Source organism: Artemia franciscana, chromosome 12 (assembly GCF_032884065.1).
Source record: "Artemia franciscana chromosome 12, ASM3288406v1, whole genome shotgun sequence".
Classification (NCBI taxonomy): domain Eukaryota; kingdom Metazoa; phylum Arthropoda; class Branchiopoda; order Anostraca; family Artemiidae; genus Artemia; species Artemia franciscana.
The window spans coordinates 9,031,699-9,047,656 of NC_088874.1; the positions used below are offsets into that span (position 1 = coordinate 9,031,699).

Below are 15,958 nucleotides of genomic sequence, written 5' to 3' on the forward strand. Positions count from 1 at the left end.
AATCTAGTTAAGTTTTACTACCAACCAGGGTTAAACGTCTTCTGTCATTTGAACTAATCTTAACTGATGATTAGTTTTGTCTTAACTAATTGCTGTGGAAATCATACCTGCATATTTTCCCGTGAAGTCATAACAACAAATCTAGTTGTAGGGATATTGTTAGATTTCATGATAATAATTTCAAAGATCACGGATGCGTGTTTATTTGTTTGTTGTTTTTTTCCCAGAGGTGACCGTGTCGAACCAGTGATCCTAAAAGATCAAGGGCTCATTTTTCGGAAATCAAAAGTTCTGATTCCCTTTTTAAGTGAGCAGAAAGGTTGAAGGGAAGCTAGTCCCCTCTCACGGACCTTTTCCCCATAGTTGCCCGATCAAAATTTTGAGATAGCCATTTTGTTCTGCACTATAAAAAGGTTTAATAAATTTGCCTAAGGGGGTAACATGATCCCCCTCAGCTGCTGGGGAGTGGTTTGTAGACTACGAAATTTACCCATTGTTTATGTATGGCACTTGTTTTGATTTGTTATATATTATTTGTTATTGTTACTAGTATTCGATCATTTTTTGGGGGGATTTTCAACTGTGAGAATTTTTCGCGGGAAGGGAAGTTTCTAAGGGTGAGTGTTTCGGGGAAAATTTTACACTGACGGATTTTCCCAAAATTCCTGTACAAAATTCTTACTTTGGCTTTGCCGAATAAATTTAGCATGTGGAGATGATCCCGGGGAAAATTTCAGCGGGATTGGAAGTGTCTGGAGGATTTTTCCTTATGGGATATTTTCGCTGGAGAAATTCTCCATGAAGGATTTTTCCAAGGGAGCAAGTTTCCACCGGGTATGGGGGGATTTCCGGGAATTTTTTCCACGGAGGGTGGATTTCGACATGATTTGTAAAACAATCAGAAATTAAGTCTTTTTCAAATGAAAGTATGCTTAGGAGAATTTTTCAGGCGGAATTATCTACAAGAAAATTTCTTGGGGGATTTTCAGCGAGGAAGGAATTGTCTGGGTAGAATTTTCTGGGGGAGGGGGTGTATCCTACATGGGAAGAACTTTTAAGAATTTCCTGTGGATGGAGGGAATTTTCCACGGAGGGGAGCTGGATTTCCCAGAATTATCTGAAAAACAATCAGAAATTAAATAAAAAGACTCAAGTTCTCTCAACTGAAAATAAGGAGCAACATTAAAACTTAAAACGAACAGAAATTATTCTGTATTTGAGGAGGGTTGACCCTCCTCAATACCTCGCTCTTTACGCTAAAGTTTAATTTTTGATCCCAATTCTTTAAGGACAACTCCTAAAACATAATTTAATTTATATAAGAAGCTTTTTTTTAAGGTTCTAAAATACTTTAGCGTGAAGAGCGAAGTATTGAACATAGAGCAACCCTTCTCATATACAGAACAATTTATGTTCCTTTTAAGTTTTAATATTGCTCCTGGTTTAAGTTTTTTTTTTTTTTATTAACGTTCACAGGAATTGTTTTTTCCCGAGCTCGCACAGGATCTTACATCATACCTCTGGTTCTCGGATCATAAGAGTGTTAGAGAAGTGAAGTTAGTCTTATCGCCCCACCCCCGAAATATCTATATTTTTTGATTATATACATCATGCCCCATATTTTTCAAATATTTTGCCTTTCTTCCTATCTTATCCCTCTCCCCGATACAAACTCTTTTTAAGTACCTACCCAGTTGTACCTGTGGTGTACACAAGTAGTCTAATATGTCGTGGGTTACACAATGGGGCCCAAGGGTATTACATGTCATATGAATAACACAAGCCTTTTTAAATGTCCCAATTCATTAGAAATGTCAAAATACGTTTCATTTTCGTGGCCGGCTTTAACCAAATAACTTCATTTTCTTGTTCTGTAGAGTCTTATAAAGTACATAAATGGATAAAAATAGTCAATTCTTAAATGCATTAACCAAGTAATCAATCTAGCCATGACATGCGAAGGTCGACCGTATGTATGGTTGTGACAAGATAATACCCTACCTTTAAAACTTCCTGTACGGGTTAAGATACCCATTAGCTAGATTTTGTTGTTGTTTTACCAGATGCATTATGGATATCTGCTTCTGTACAAAAAAGTCTTAGCGTTTTGCTAATTTTATTGCTAGCTCAAAAGTGAAACATGCCTGGGGGATTTACAAGAAATATTTTACAAGAAGTATTCTAAAGTATAGTCTGTTATAGAAATCTTTTAAAATTCAGCCTTGACGCATCATGCATAGGCTAGTCCGGGGAAATTTTTGGAGGTTAGGTAGGCTAGCTGACTTTAAAAAGGTACTAGGGGCAGACTTTATAACTCTTTGACTCTACATTTTAGAGTACCTGCACAGACAATGTTGCAGCTATGTAGGGGGTATTTAGCTGTTTAAAAGACTTTTAGTGATATATCTAGGAGCCTCAATTTAAAAAATAGAAAAAATTACTTTGTTTGCCAGAAATGTCAAACACTGGATGGCGTTGGTGAGTTTTTGGCAAGGACAGACAAGTTTGATTGCAAATCACATAGGAGATTTTGTCGTAAGGTTGCCTCCCTAGTATCATTTAGCAGAACTGTTGAAACCAAATCATGCAAGGATTTAGAATGTGTATAATTGGTAAGCCTAGTGCGCATGTCACTCTAGAATTTTAAACGTAGTCTTGCTGCACAGAATTCACACGTCAAGTACGGACTCGTTAATCATTCCAACTGTTCTGTGAAGCATTTTTAAAATTGAAGATTTTTATGCCGCAGAAGATATGCTAAATTCTTACCAGAAGAATCATCAAAGAATAGTTTTAGATTCTCGTGTGAACAGTCACATATCAAAGAACAAGTTGTTCTAAGAGTACAGTTTGATCCTACTGTCGAAGGAAAAGATAAAGTAATTAAGATTTTTACTAATCCAACAAAAACATTCAACTTCAAACATTGAATACTCTCTCAAAAGGCCGTAAGGGCAGGAATGCAGGTAAGTTACGTTTTGCGAGTCAAGGATGCTAGGTTGCCAAATCCTGCTTTCGGCAGTTCAGGCCAAACTAAAAGCTGGTCAGCCACAAATGGGATGGGAAGATGTCCTAAGATAAGATTGAAAAGAACCAGGAACCTTGTGAAAGAAAGTAAGGACTGAAGCTCTGTACAAGGTGGGATGTAGCAGGAGCGTCTTGAAGCTCTTCATAAGTCTTCATACATACATATATATATATATATATATATATATATATATATATATATATATATATATATATATATATATATGCATTATATATATATATATATATATATATATATATATATATATATATATATATATATATATATATAATGTCACTTCGGGTCTCTAATATGGTTGAAGGGGATATGGATTCGAAAAAATACCTATTCGCTTCAGCACAGACACGGTTATGTTCTCAAATACCACCTAAACGATTCAATAAAAACAAAATATCCTTACGTTAAATTTTGTATCCCAAATCTTAATCTTACATCAGGTTGATATTGTTTTGATGGAAAAAAAAATTAAAGAAAGTTATTACGGACTCAAGGATAGATGATCGAAGTGGCTAGGAAGATTTATGGTATGCCAAAGATTTTAAATGCAAAGTAAAATTTGTAATTCTTTATAGGTATTGTACCGCTATCCTTGGCCATGGTATGTTACAAGATTTCTGGTGCATTACCATTAATTGCAGTAATAAACAATGGTAATACCTGTGTATTATTTGACAGATGCGTCTATAAGAGAATTCTTCAGGATGTATCTAGTCTTGACAGCGGTATATGAAATGGATCTGATTGACAGAATTTTTTGAAGGGTCAAAAACGAATATTTCATACGGGGTGAAGTTGCCATGAAAAATGTTTGCCAGAAGAGTATTGTATTTATTCCGGTTAATGCAAAATTTCGTGCTTTTCAATTCTTCACAGGGGTTGCCTAGGGACGAAAACCCTGTCCGCTTTCTCTCCCCTCTTTGTGGTCATCCGTGACGAAACTAGTTCCAAAGTTGACCTTGAAATCCATCCTCTGGGCTCTTGTCTCACCACGTGTCTAAAATAGCCTAAATAAAAGTTGTATGTTACAAGTAAAAGTATTGGGTGACCATGGTAGGAAATTTGAGCCATGTTAACTACGCTGGTAACTATATATATATATATATATATATATATATATATATATATATATATATATATATATATATATATATATATATATATATATATATATATATATATATATATATATATATATATATATATATATATATATATATATATATATATATATATATATATATATATATATATATATATATATATATATATATATATATACATATATATATAAATAAATATACTTTTTCGGCTATAGATTTTTTGCATGTTATTCCGAATGTTATTTTATTTCATAAATGTATTCTGGATATCTTTACATATATTGGTGCGTAACCAAATCGTAAGTAGTCTATGCGTTTCTGGATGGCTAAACATCTCTTCCTCAGTCCCTGCTCTTTACGTTAATATTTGAATTTAAACCCCCCCCCCCACACACACACACACAATTCTTTCCCCGTCCCCCATTGATATAACAAAAGAGCAATTAGAATAGGGAAAATTGGTTTTCTGTATTCCTCAAGAGTAGAAGAGCTTGTTGATGTGGATATGCTTTAGACAATAAGATTTCCCCTTGAAATATTATAAAAGGCAACCGGCAATACAAACAATTTTAATAGCCCATCAGCTGTATAAACTGCACTCAGAAATGATTTCAGTAAAGCACTACTAACATTTAGCGTATAAAGTGGGTGGTGAGGAAGAGGTATCCCCCTTGTATTCAGAATAATTTTTAAATGTTTTAACTTTTAAGGTTTTATTTTTATTTATTTTTTCTAAATATTTTTTTTTATCATTCAGTTTTAAAACAGTTTCATATAAAACGTAATCTGCTTTGTTATTAGTAGGCTCTGTGTAGTAACATTGTACATTCTGTAAGTTCTTTTAATTTTCTTAAATTCTGAATTTTAATTAAATGTTCAAGTCTCAAAATAATTTCATTCGTTGGAAAATCTGCCCTCTGTAAAAGCTATTCGGCAACTGAAAACTCGTGAAAGATTTGCAGGTTAAACATATCCGGTATTTAGCCTAATTTAAAACATGACGGTATATTTTTAAATGTTACGTCTTTTCTTCGGCCTTAATTCTTCTAGTGCCTCCAGAGGCCCATAGGGTGTCAGTGAGTAGCCTCCAGTCTTCCCTCAAGTGGGTCGCTGCATATATTTCCTCTCACTCTGGGATGAGACTCGTCTGAAGGGGTCTTCTGTAGAGTTGCCAACTGGATATATTTTATGTCAAAAGGACACGTTTTCATGTACACAGACACAGTGGCATAAAAAAGCAAAAAAGGTACACATTTTTTGGACATATAAAAACAAAGAAGGGACACTTTTTGTAAATTTACGATATAAAACGAAACATCTCCCAACTGCATATGTATTTGGTAAAAAATATGAATTTTCACCAAAGTGGTGCTTATCCTCGTTTTTTTTTTTAACATCCAGGTTTTGCCAGAGATGTCGTAAGTAAAGGATTTACATGTTTCTACGAGTTTCATGCCTGCATATTAAGTCATCTTGTACGGGTATTTTATATGTTTTTTTTTATTTTTATTTTCTTTATATTTGATGCTAACTGGCCGCTTTGAAAGAGTTTACAAAGCGTCTTTCGGTCAGTAAAACACCTGGTAAAAAAAAAAAAATAACCTGCAGTTTTTGAGATTTCGAGATGAACACATTTTGGCTAAAACTGACAAATTTTTGGATGCTCCGAGGACACATTCATGGACCAAAAAGCTGGCAATGCTGCTCTTCTGTCACGTTTGTGCGTCCCATGGAATGTGGTTTTGGTGTTCCTCGACGAAGGATGCCTTCGGGTTGCTGGTGAAGAAGTATTTTCAGAAGTCTATCGTATGGTATGTGGATGATACATCCAACGAAAACCAAGCATAACATTTAATTTTACTCTTCTTAAACATAGACTTTCTTAATGAAGTTAAACTGTATTTTTAATCTGTCTCGCCAAGGCCTAGAACCCTTTTTCAAGGCCTATGGAATTTTTTTTTAAATGTGTGTCTCGGTACTTTTTTTGAATCCTTGTTGGTCATTTAAAATGTAACGCCAGATGTCTGGTATGTCGCAATTATAAAGTTGGTATTAGATAGCTATTTTCTGAGTGGCAAAAACATATAGGATCGATATTTATATTTTGGCGAAGCTTTTTTTCCTTCGAATTGAAACTGATGGTTGAGCCACTTTCAAAAATCTTATCACCAAAGTGGTGGTACCCCAAGTGGTGGAAGCTGTTCGCAAATGGCATTGCGTAATGTGGCCACGCATGGTACAGACAGCGAAACATGGGATAGACAAGTATTGCTCTGAGATGTACAAAAGGTGGCCCAGAGTGGACTTTTTGGTGATCGAATGCAAAAAAAATGATTTTGACTGGCTTATCTTTGTCACCAGCTAGCTTGGTTGCCGAATTTCCTATTAGACTCTCTCTCGTCCATGCCTAAGACAAGTGTAGCTGTTCCTTGAACTGGCAATTAAAGTAGTTTTTTGAAGAGAAGGGAGGGGGTCGTACAAAATGTTTCCGATTAAAAAGAAAAAAAATTGTGAAGTAATAGAACTCGTAGAATCTGGAAACTATCTAAAGGGGAATCCTTTTCTTAAACCCACGCATTGTAGTTCGTATTTGTATTAATAGATGTGAATTATCTTAATACTGATCATCTATTCCGAGTCACCGACAACAAGTGAATGCACTAAAATTCAATTTCTTGGAATTTTGTCGTCTATCATATGATCTTATTGTGCAACAAAGCAAACCCAGGGTATTGTTTACTGTGTGATGAGCAAATCTGGAAAAAGCACCGGACCTCTCTAACGTCAAATACGCCCTTGACAAAAGGAAACAAAAATTCTCGGCATTAAACTACCTAATCGGAAGCAAACTTAACTTTATTGCTGATGTTCATAATTTAGGACTATGATTACCAGGCGTTACCTGTCTTCGTACTCTGTTCGAGTTTTTATTTTTTTTTTTTTTTTTTTTACGAATTAACGACGAAAATACTTAAGGGAGCTTGCAAAATAAACTTGAATCTAGCATAAAACTAGTCTAGTACGCAGACAAGTCAAGAATCTTGTCAAGAATATTGTTTACTATTATTTGCGGATCTTGGTAAATCGCTAGCTTTTGAGTTAGGTTTTTAAGCCTTTTAATGTTTTTAATTCTGCTTAATTTTAATTTTATCTATTGTTGTTTTTTTTGGAGTTGGTAGGTTTTTCAGTTCTGTTGATTTGTTTTTTTTTTCTTTCCATTTTTTTCCTTTTTATTTTTTATTTCCTTCACGCTTTCCCCAAGAAATTACAAATATGTATATTTGAAGCTTTCTCTTATGGCTCTGAAGAATAGAAATCATTGTCTTCCCGAATTATTCGTTTTTTTCACCCAGTATGTCAACCCCATTCTCGTTCTTTTTCTCTTTTTTTTTTTGTTATGGTTGGCCAATTTCCAAAATTTTCTTTGAAGAATCCTCAATATAGGGAACTTCTCGAGTGGTTTTAGCGGTGTTTATGAAGAAAATAAAATGAAAGAAAATGAAAAATTTAAGTAGTTATTCAAAAAGCGCTAAACGTTAAGTTTACAACTATTCATACACGCGAGGAAAAAGAAAATGATGCATTTTGGGGACGCTTCTGAGTACCGTGGGAATCAAAGGAGATAGGCTGCTGGGGAACGGGATAGACCCGTTGATTTTGTCTACCTAGTTCTAGATGTGATAGTTTAAGTCTTTGTTTTACAAGAAATACAACGTAACCTGTTCAGTTAAAATTTTAATTAAATTCATTCCCCTTTTTAGGGAAGGCAACGAATGGCACACCTGTCAAAGGATTGTAAGACCACTCATGCTATCACAGAAATCGTCGTACAACTTTGGCATACAGCTAGAAAGCTTGGCCAACTCATATGTGGAAAGTTGGGGGAAAAGAAAAAAGCTCCGCAATTTGGAAGAGGAACTGTATTCTTATTTTCTTGAAGGTAGGCTTTTTAAGCAGCTCATTTACCAAAAAAATCATCAATTTTTTGCAAAAAATTTTTAGCAAAAAATCGTCAATTTTTTGCTTATTTAGTAAAAAAAAATCATGAAGCAAAAGTTTACTTTTTCAAATCTTTCAGCCAGTCCAGTAGCCAGAATCGGAAGTTTTAATAGCCTCCAATACCCAACATCATGAAGAGTGTGTGTAAACAAACGCTTTCGAACACATAGTTGTCAATTAAATGCCTGTTCCTACAGCCCGAGCCCCCTCTAAAATAAGCTATAACCGATCCAAATTGTCAGAAAATGATTTACTATTTAATTAATTTTAGATTCTAATTAATTGAACGCATTTCGTTACAAATGTTTTTTTACGCCTTAAAAATAATCACTTAAGAGATGATAGATAAAAGTTCAAACAGGGATAAATCTTTTAAAAGACAGTGAAAATTCACAAAAAACACTTTCTATTAAAAGGATTTATTCCTATTTGAACTTTTATTTATCATCATGGAAAGGCAGTGGGGTTTTTGGAATTATCAAATTATCAAATATTTAAATAATTAAGTAACAAAAAAGAAATGGCTAAATAATTAATTTAAATTAGTTTGTATTAGATTAGTCTAAATTATTTTATTTTTTAAATTATATAAGCAATTAAGCTATTTAACTCAAAAATCAACCAATTACTGATTTAGGAATAAAGTTTCTTGTGACTGTCTTATGGTTTTAAAGTGCATCGCCGCAATTGCAAGTACACTGCATCTCGTTTGGCGAACCCTCATATTAGTTTTTGGCGAACTTCCATATTAGTGTTGGTGAAATCTCGTTTGGATTGTACCCCCATGCATGTTTCCCTTTGAAGAACCTTCTTCTAGATATTGTTAGAAGTGTCAACAATAAGATTATAATGAAAAAAGAAATCACCAATGCAACAGCACAAACACGTAAGAAAAAAAAAAGAATAAAAGAAGAATACGGAAGGAGAAAAGGAAGACTGTTTTCCTACATTAGTAATTAATGTAGATCAGTACTTGAATGAGGCCTTAACCCTACTCATCCATACAATTACATGGGTCAAACAGCATAGCCATACACAATCAACCATTAAGAATAATCCATGGACAGGCAGTCGTGTCGTAAGTAAGTATAAGTCGTCATTTACCAAATATTAAAAACAGTAAAAAAAGACAAATAATTCAGAGGCAAGAACCCAGCACAAGGGCTCATCAGGAGAATACACACTTGCCTGTAGGGTTATATTTAGTTTTTTTTTGAATTTATAAAAAGTCGTATGTTTTGTGAAATGATCGCTGTGAATCAATCAATTATTTATTTCAAATTCTTATTGGCGTTTTGATTAATATTTTCAAGAATTCCTGATGTGTTATTCCTATTAAAGACCGAAAGGAAAATTGTTGACAGCGTTATTATTTCCTTGTATTTTGACATTTATGCGTGTGTTCCGCGCAATACCTTTGGACTAAAAAAAATATAACAAATTAATTAGATTGTAGATATGATCTTTTTCGAGATGAAAACTGATTTTGAAGAAGAAACGAAAAACCATGTTCTTTCAAAAGTAGAATTTTATACTAATAACGATAGAATTAATTTTGTTTTTTACCCACTTTACAATATTGTAAAAAAAGTGAAGTAGCAAAAAAAGAAAGAAAAATATTAACAAAATGAAAATCAAAACAATGGAAGACAAACAAGTAAATTTCCAAAATCGAACGCAAAAATGAAAACATAGACGAAAAAGAAAAAACTAGAACAGCCGAAACCACGACTGTGCAATAACCCTAGGAAAGACTATTGTTGGTTAAGAACAAACCTAATTGTAGACAGAAATTTTCGGGACATACAAAAACTGATGACAATAGATCCAAATTCAATTTTAACTTTTCAAAAATGTTCCCTTTCAAATAATAGATATATTTGATTATGATGAGGCCATTAAGGGCTTGAACTTCTCTTAAAGTATAAATACTGTAATTGGGCACTAGAGTCAGGGTTGCCACTAGCGAGAAACAAAACAAAAAAAAGCCGAGGGGAAATTGGCCAGAATCAAGCTATTCTTATTTGGAAATGTTTGTCTTTCTTTTGATTATGTGCTTGGCGAAAGTTAATCAAAATTTTGATTACATTTCACCAAGTTTGTTCATTTTAATGCATGAGAAATAAGAAGCTTGACAACTTCTTTTCTATTTCTCAAATGGAAACATGAAGTCGAAAAAAGAGCATTTTGGGGCTCTAATTTTCCTTGGTGAAAGTTGCACAAGTAATTTTTAGTTTTAGAATGGTTTTATGATTATATTGTTTGATTCTGTAATCTTAAGTATACATGTTACAGAGTATCTACAAGAATTTCATCTAAAAAAAAAACTAGATAGCCAGTAGAAATAACTAAAGGAAAAATATTCCAAGGGAGGGAAAAATAACTAAAACTGGTGGCATATTAATTGAGGTAACAACACTGACAGGGCATAGTGGCGGTTTTGGCCTTTCTTGCGCCCGGGTCAGAATGTTAATAGCACCCTCCCGTCTCCCGTAGCATTTTCAGGGCCGAGTTTAACAACAATTTTTATGTATATACCAAATTATTTTCAATCTATTAATTAATTAATAATTCATTTCTTTTATTATTTTGAATTTAAAATTTAATTATTTAATTATTAATAAATATTTTATTAATCTGTAAATTGTTTCTTCTTTCTCAATTTATTTTTGTTTTATTAATTAATACATCATAATTTATCTTCTTTTGTTAACTTCATTTATCATTTATTTTTTGAAAAATTATTATTATAATAATTTTATTTATAATATTATAATATAATTATTTTATATTATTATAATAATATATCTAAGAAATTATTTAGGTCTAAGAAATTATTCATTTATTTTTCAATAATTTCATTTATACTCAGCGTTTATTTTTTATATCAAGCACGTATTTGTAGCTATTTCTAAGTTGACAAAAAGAAACATAATGTATAAGAAAAAATCTGAAACTTCCAAGTATTTTGGTAACTAAGTAAGATGCAAGAAAATGATATCTAATCAAAATCAATCAAGGTTTTGGGCCATAGGCAGGCCCGATTGAACTCACTGGCCGGAAAAATTAGAAACTTCTAAGTATCTTGGGTAATAAGTAAGATACAAGAAAACGATTTTAATCAATTTATCAAACGGGATGAGATCAAGGATAGGGACCATAAACAGGCCCGACTGAACTCATAGGCCGAGAAAATTAGAAACTTCTAAGTACCTTGGGCACTAATCAAGATACAAAAACAAAAATAATCAATCGATTAAACAGGAGGAGCTCATTGGTATGGGCATTAAATACACCCTGTTGAACTCACAGGCGGGGAAATTTGAAACATCTAAGTATCTTGGGAACTAACCGAGATACAAAAATACGAATTTCATCAATCGATTTAACGGGTGACCTCAAGGATATGGATTGAATCGCAGTTTTGCAAAAAGACAAAAAAACAAGCCAGGTAACGGACTATGATTTTTCGGAGACGATTGATGATTTTTATTTGCAAATCTTTTTACTTCTTAAGCTTAAAGAGAACAGTTTAGCAAAAAACTCCATGAAAAAGTTTGAGGTAGTGATAAGTTAAGCTTAAATAAAAACTTTCCAAGGGTACGATATTATCTCAAAAGAGGTGTAGACAATATCATGGACAAGATAATAACTTTTTGTAATTGTCCAACCTATTAAAAACCATAAAAAATATGTACAAGAAGGACTTTCAGATATCTTATTTCCTTAGTTTTTTATATAATTCATCTTTTTCAACATTTGTTTTACTTTTTAAATGTTTGTCATTTATTTTATTTTTTATAATACAGGACAGGATGAAATTTTAGGAAAAGGATTATCCGGAATCGCTATAACTTTTGATTTAGCAAATTTATTCTAACTTTGGAAGTTATAGTTTTTTTATTTATTTTATTTTTTAATTTTATTTTCTATTATAGACCAGTTTTTTGTTTGTTTTTTACTTAGTCCTTTCAGATGCAATAATACTAATGAAAGTCTCTAGGAACCCTATTGAATTTTTTGTATTTTTTTTATTAAAATTTGGCCGGTGTTGTTATGCAGACGAAACACTAAATCAATTTAATGAAAATACCAGAACATGGGGGACCAGAAGTAGATTAAAAGTTCTTAAGCCGAACTGGCCAGACGTGACATGTCTGTCATTTATTGTCATGTCTGGCCAGTTCGGCTTAAGAACTTTCATTCGTCAAGCTTACGGGCAGCAATTAGCCGCTTCTGTCAATTATTATTTTTCTTTGGTTAAAAAACATGCAAATTTGTTAAATCAGCAAATTTTCTTAAAAAATTGCAAGAAGCAATCAGTGATTCCTAAATCTTTTAGAATCAATACCCATTTTGGTACTGAAAATGAATCAAAATTAAAAAACAAATTAAGCCTCATGGCTTTAAATCACATGACTTCCGAGCAAAAACAAAGACGTTTTAAGTTGTCCAAAGACTTAAATTTTGTCGAAAATTTTTGAGGAATAACCTTCCATTTGACATTTTTCTGAGGATTAAGGAAATGGCCGTTAGATCTTTCCACCATGATTTCCATTTGTCAAAGGTTCGTTTGGTCGACAAGTTCAATAGACTTTTGTTTGAAAAGTTCCAGAATTCGGATACTTTTTATCCTCGTTTTTGTCTGGGTCCTGCCACTAAGAATTTGTCGTCTAAACCTCTTAGTAGTCAACAAGAGGCAGTTTTGTCGAAGGGTTTTAGATTCTGTTTTCCAACCCCAATATCTTATTCAAAAATAATTTCTAAGGTAGAGTCAGGAATTATGGCTTCTATTGATAAAGTCGAAGCTCCTCAAGAACTTAGACCTGAAATCGTAAGGAAACTTAAGACTTTTAACATGAAAAAAATTGAAAATGATAAAACAAAAAATGACATTAAAATACTTTCTGATTTGAAAAAGGATAAGACCCTTACTATTACTAGGGCAGATAAAGGCAATACTATTGTAATTATGGACACTGATGATTATGATCGTAAAATGAATAGCCTACAATCATTTCGGATACCACTTTTTACAAGAAATTGAATTTCGATCCTACGGATAAATATGTAAAAGTCGATTAGAAAGGAATTGGAGTCCCTGAAAAATAATTTACACATTACCCCACAATTTTATAATAAATTTTATCCAAGAGGTTGTTCCGCACCAAAGATCTATGGTCTACCCAAAATTCATAAGACGGGAGTCCCCCTCTGTCCCATTGTATCAACTTTCTCATCACCAGTGGCAAAATTAGGAAAGTGGTTGTCGGTGGCATTGCGTCCACTCTTAGGAACACAAAAATCATATATAAAAAATTCCACTGATCTTACTAATAAGTTAAAAAATTTCACACTGGAGGAGAATTCAATTCTCTGTAGTTTTGATGTGGTGTCCATGTATTCAAATTGTAACGTGAAAAAGTGCGAGGATATATTAAGGATTAAATTACAAAAGCACTTTGATTTGATACAAGATGTGACCATGGCGGGTTTGGATATTGTAGTCATTATGAAATTGGTTATTCTTGCACATGAACATTCTCTTTATTTTGGTTTTAGAGGTGAATATTACAAACAGGTATGTGGTTTGGCTATGGGGGCATCTCTCTCCCCTTTGTTGGCAAATCTCTTCATGGAATCTATTGAAACCTCCGCAATACACAGTTTTAGGCTCTCTCCTTGTTTCTGGGACAGATTCATGGATGATGTGGTTTGCATTTGGAAACACGGTTTAGAGTCTTTAGACCTTTTCCATAAACATTTAAATAGTTTTGACAAAAACGTAAAATTTACAGTGGAGTTTGAAGAAAGTGATAAACTACCTTTTCTGGATATCTTATTGATTAAAAGTGAGTTTCATTTACTTTTTTTTTCAGTTTATAGAAAGCCTACTCACAGTGGTAGGTATTTGAACTTTCACTCTTGCTACCCTACTTGAGTCAAACGAGGGGTTGTGATTGCACTGGTGGATAGAGCTTTCAGAATTTGTTCCCGGGAGTTTTTAGATTCTGTAATAGCTACCCGATTAAATTCATTGATGAAATAATAAAAAATAGACGCATTAAACACAACAATAGGGTTATTGGGGTTTCACAGTGCACAGAATTAAAATTACCGAAAAGTTTCATTTCTTTACCTTATGTACCTACTTTGGGGGAGATGCTTAAAAGAATTTTAGGTAAACATAACATTGATACTTGTTTCCAATCAGTGAGACCATTAGGTAGTTTTCTTAATTCTGGGAAGGATTTAACCCGGGGAGATTTAGTTAGTGGGGTGGATAAAATTCCTTGTTCCTGTGGAAAGTTTTATATTGGTAGAACTCACCAACAATTTACTGAAAGATTTATTGAGCATCGCAACTCAATAGAAAAAACCCTACAACTAAGAAAGCCTCCCGAAACTTTTGTTTCGGCTCTAGCTGAACATACATTCTTTTATCCCGAACATTTTATACAATTTGATGAGGCTACAGCTATTTGTAATGATAGAGGTTTTTCTCAGTGGGCGAGGGAGGCTATATAAATTAAAAAACATATATTTGCTAATATTTCAATAAATAGAGACACAGGGAATTTAAATATTGACCCAATTTATGATATTCTTTTAAAAAATGAACCAATAGTCGATGGGGGAATTAAAATTTTACACAATCACCAGGGGACAAGATTACCCACTAGACTAAAAAGAGTTGCTTCAATGTTAGCTTACAAGAGGATTATTTCGCAACAGAATAATTAGCTAAGTTTCAATTTTCATAATTTTTCCTCAGTTGTTCTTTGATTCTCATTGAAGTAACTCAAATAGATGCTTTTCCCTACGTGGATAAGTAGCGACAATTGTATTTATTATTATTGGTGGTCGTTTTTATTTGGTTTTTAGATTAGTTTTCTTTTAATTTTCTATCTTGTGCTGAAGACGCCTACAGGCGAAATATCCGCGTTGTTTTAGACTTTCAATTCTACTGGCCGTCGTCTCGTTTGAAGTTTTCTTTTTGGAGAGTTTTATCTCTCTTGGTTGTTTATAGAAGTAGATTAAAATTCACTTGGTTAATCTGTAAACACTCCTGCATTCCAAGACCCAGAGGATGAATTATCCGACTTGCATGGATACTTATCATCGTCCCTCTAGCTATAGGGACTTATCTAGATAAACCTTACATTTATCAGATAAAGACTCAAGATTGGTGGCGTAAATTCACGAAATATAGGGGGGGTAAAAATGTATTTATTAAAATCTAGGGGTGGGTGACTTTACTACTTTTCTATATTTTTTTCAGTGAGAATAGAAAAAAGGCCATTTTCCAATGGAAATACCCCAAAAATGTATTTTCAAAATGAAGGGGGGGGGACACCTTATGAATCCCCCTCCCTGCAAATCAACGCCCCTTTTTAAGATCACTTCTTATGCTAGTCCTTATAAACAAGAAAATAATTATGATATCAAGGCTATCTTTGTTTAGATAAATTGTGGTTATAAGTTGGTAAATTTCCGTAATCTTATAATGATTTTTTTTGCGAAAATATAATTAAATAGACAACCTTTCTAATTAAGCTGTCTAAACTATTCATTTATATATATAAAACTAAGTTTCTCTTAACCTTCTTCACCTAATTTGTACAAAAGATCTATTGTTTCCTGAATCCCGATTAATTTATCGCTATTGGCAATCTCGCAATCGTATTGAACAATTGCTAGGCTTCAGTTATTCATGTGCTATTGTTGTGACCCCGCTAGTTGTGTTGGGAGTATAACAAATACACCCCGTGTATTACTCTCTTTTGGTAGCCTATTCAAACAATCGGAT

At 33.1% G+C, this 15,958-nt stretch overlaps 1 protein-coding gene across 9 annotated transcripts in view; it reads left to right on the forward strand.

Moving 5' to 3' along the window:
* The window catches only part of LOC136033641 (cytochrome P450 315a1, mitochondrial-like), a 102,787-nt gene that overhangs the window by 54,243 nt on the left and 32,586 nt on the right, over positions 1-15,958 (forward strand). For all 9 annotated transcript variants that reach the window (XR_010618981.1, XM_065714452.1, XM_065714453.1 and 6 more), the window contains one exon: positions 7,911-8,089. Coding sequence is in view for 8 of the 9 variants with exons in the window: in XM_065714452.1 (XP_065570524.1) it covers positions 7,911-8,089 (179 nt within the window). In the remaining variant the exon portion in view is untranslated. The remainder of the gene's footprint in view (positions 1-7,910; positions 8,090-15,958) is intronic.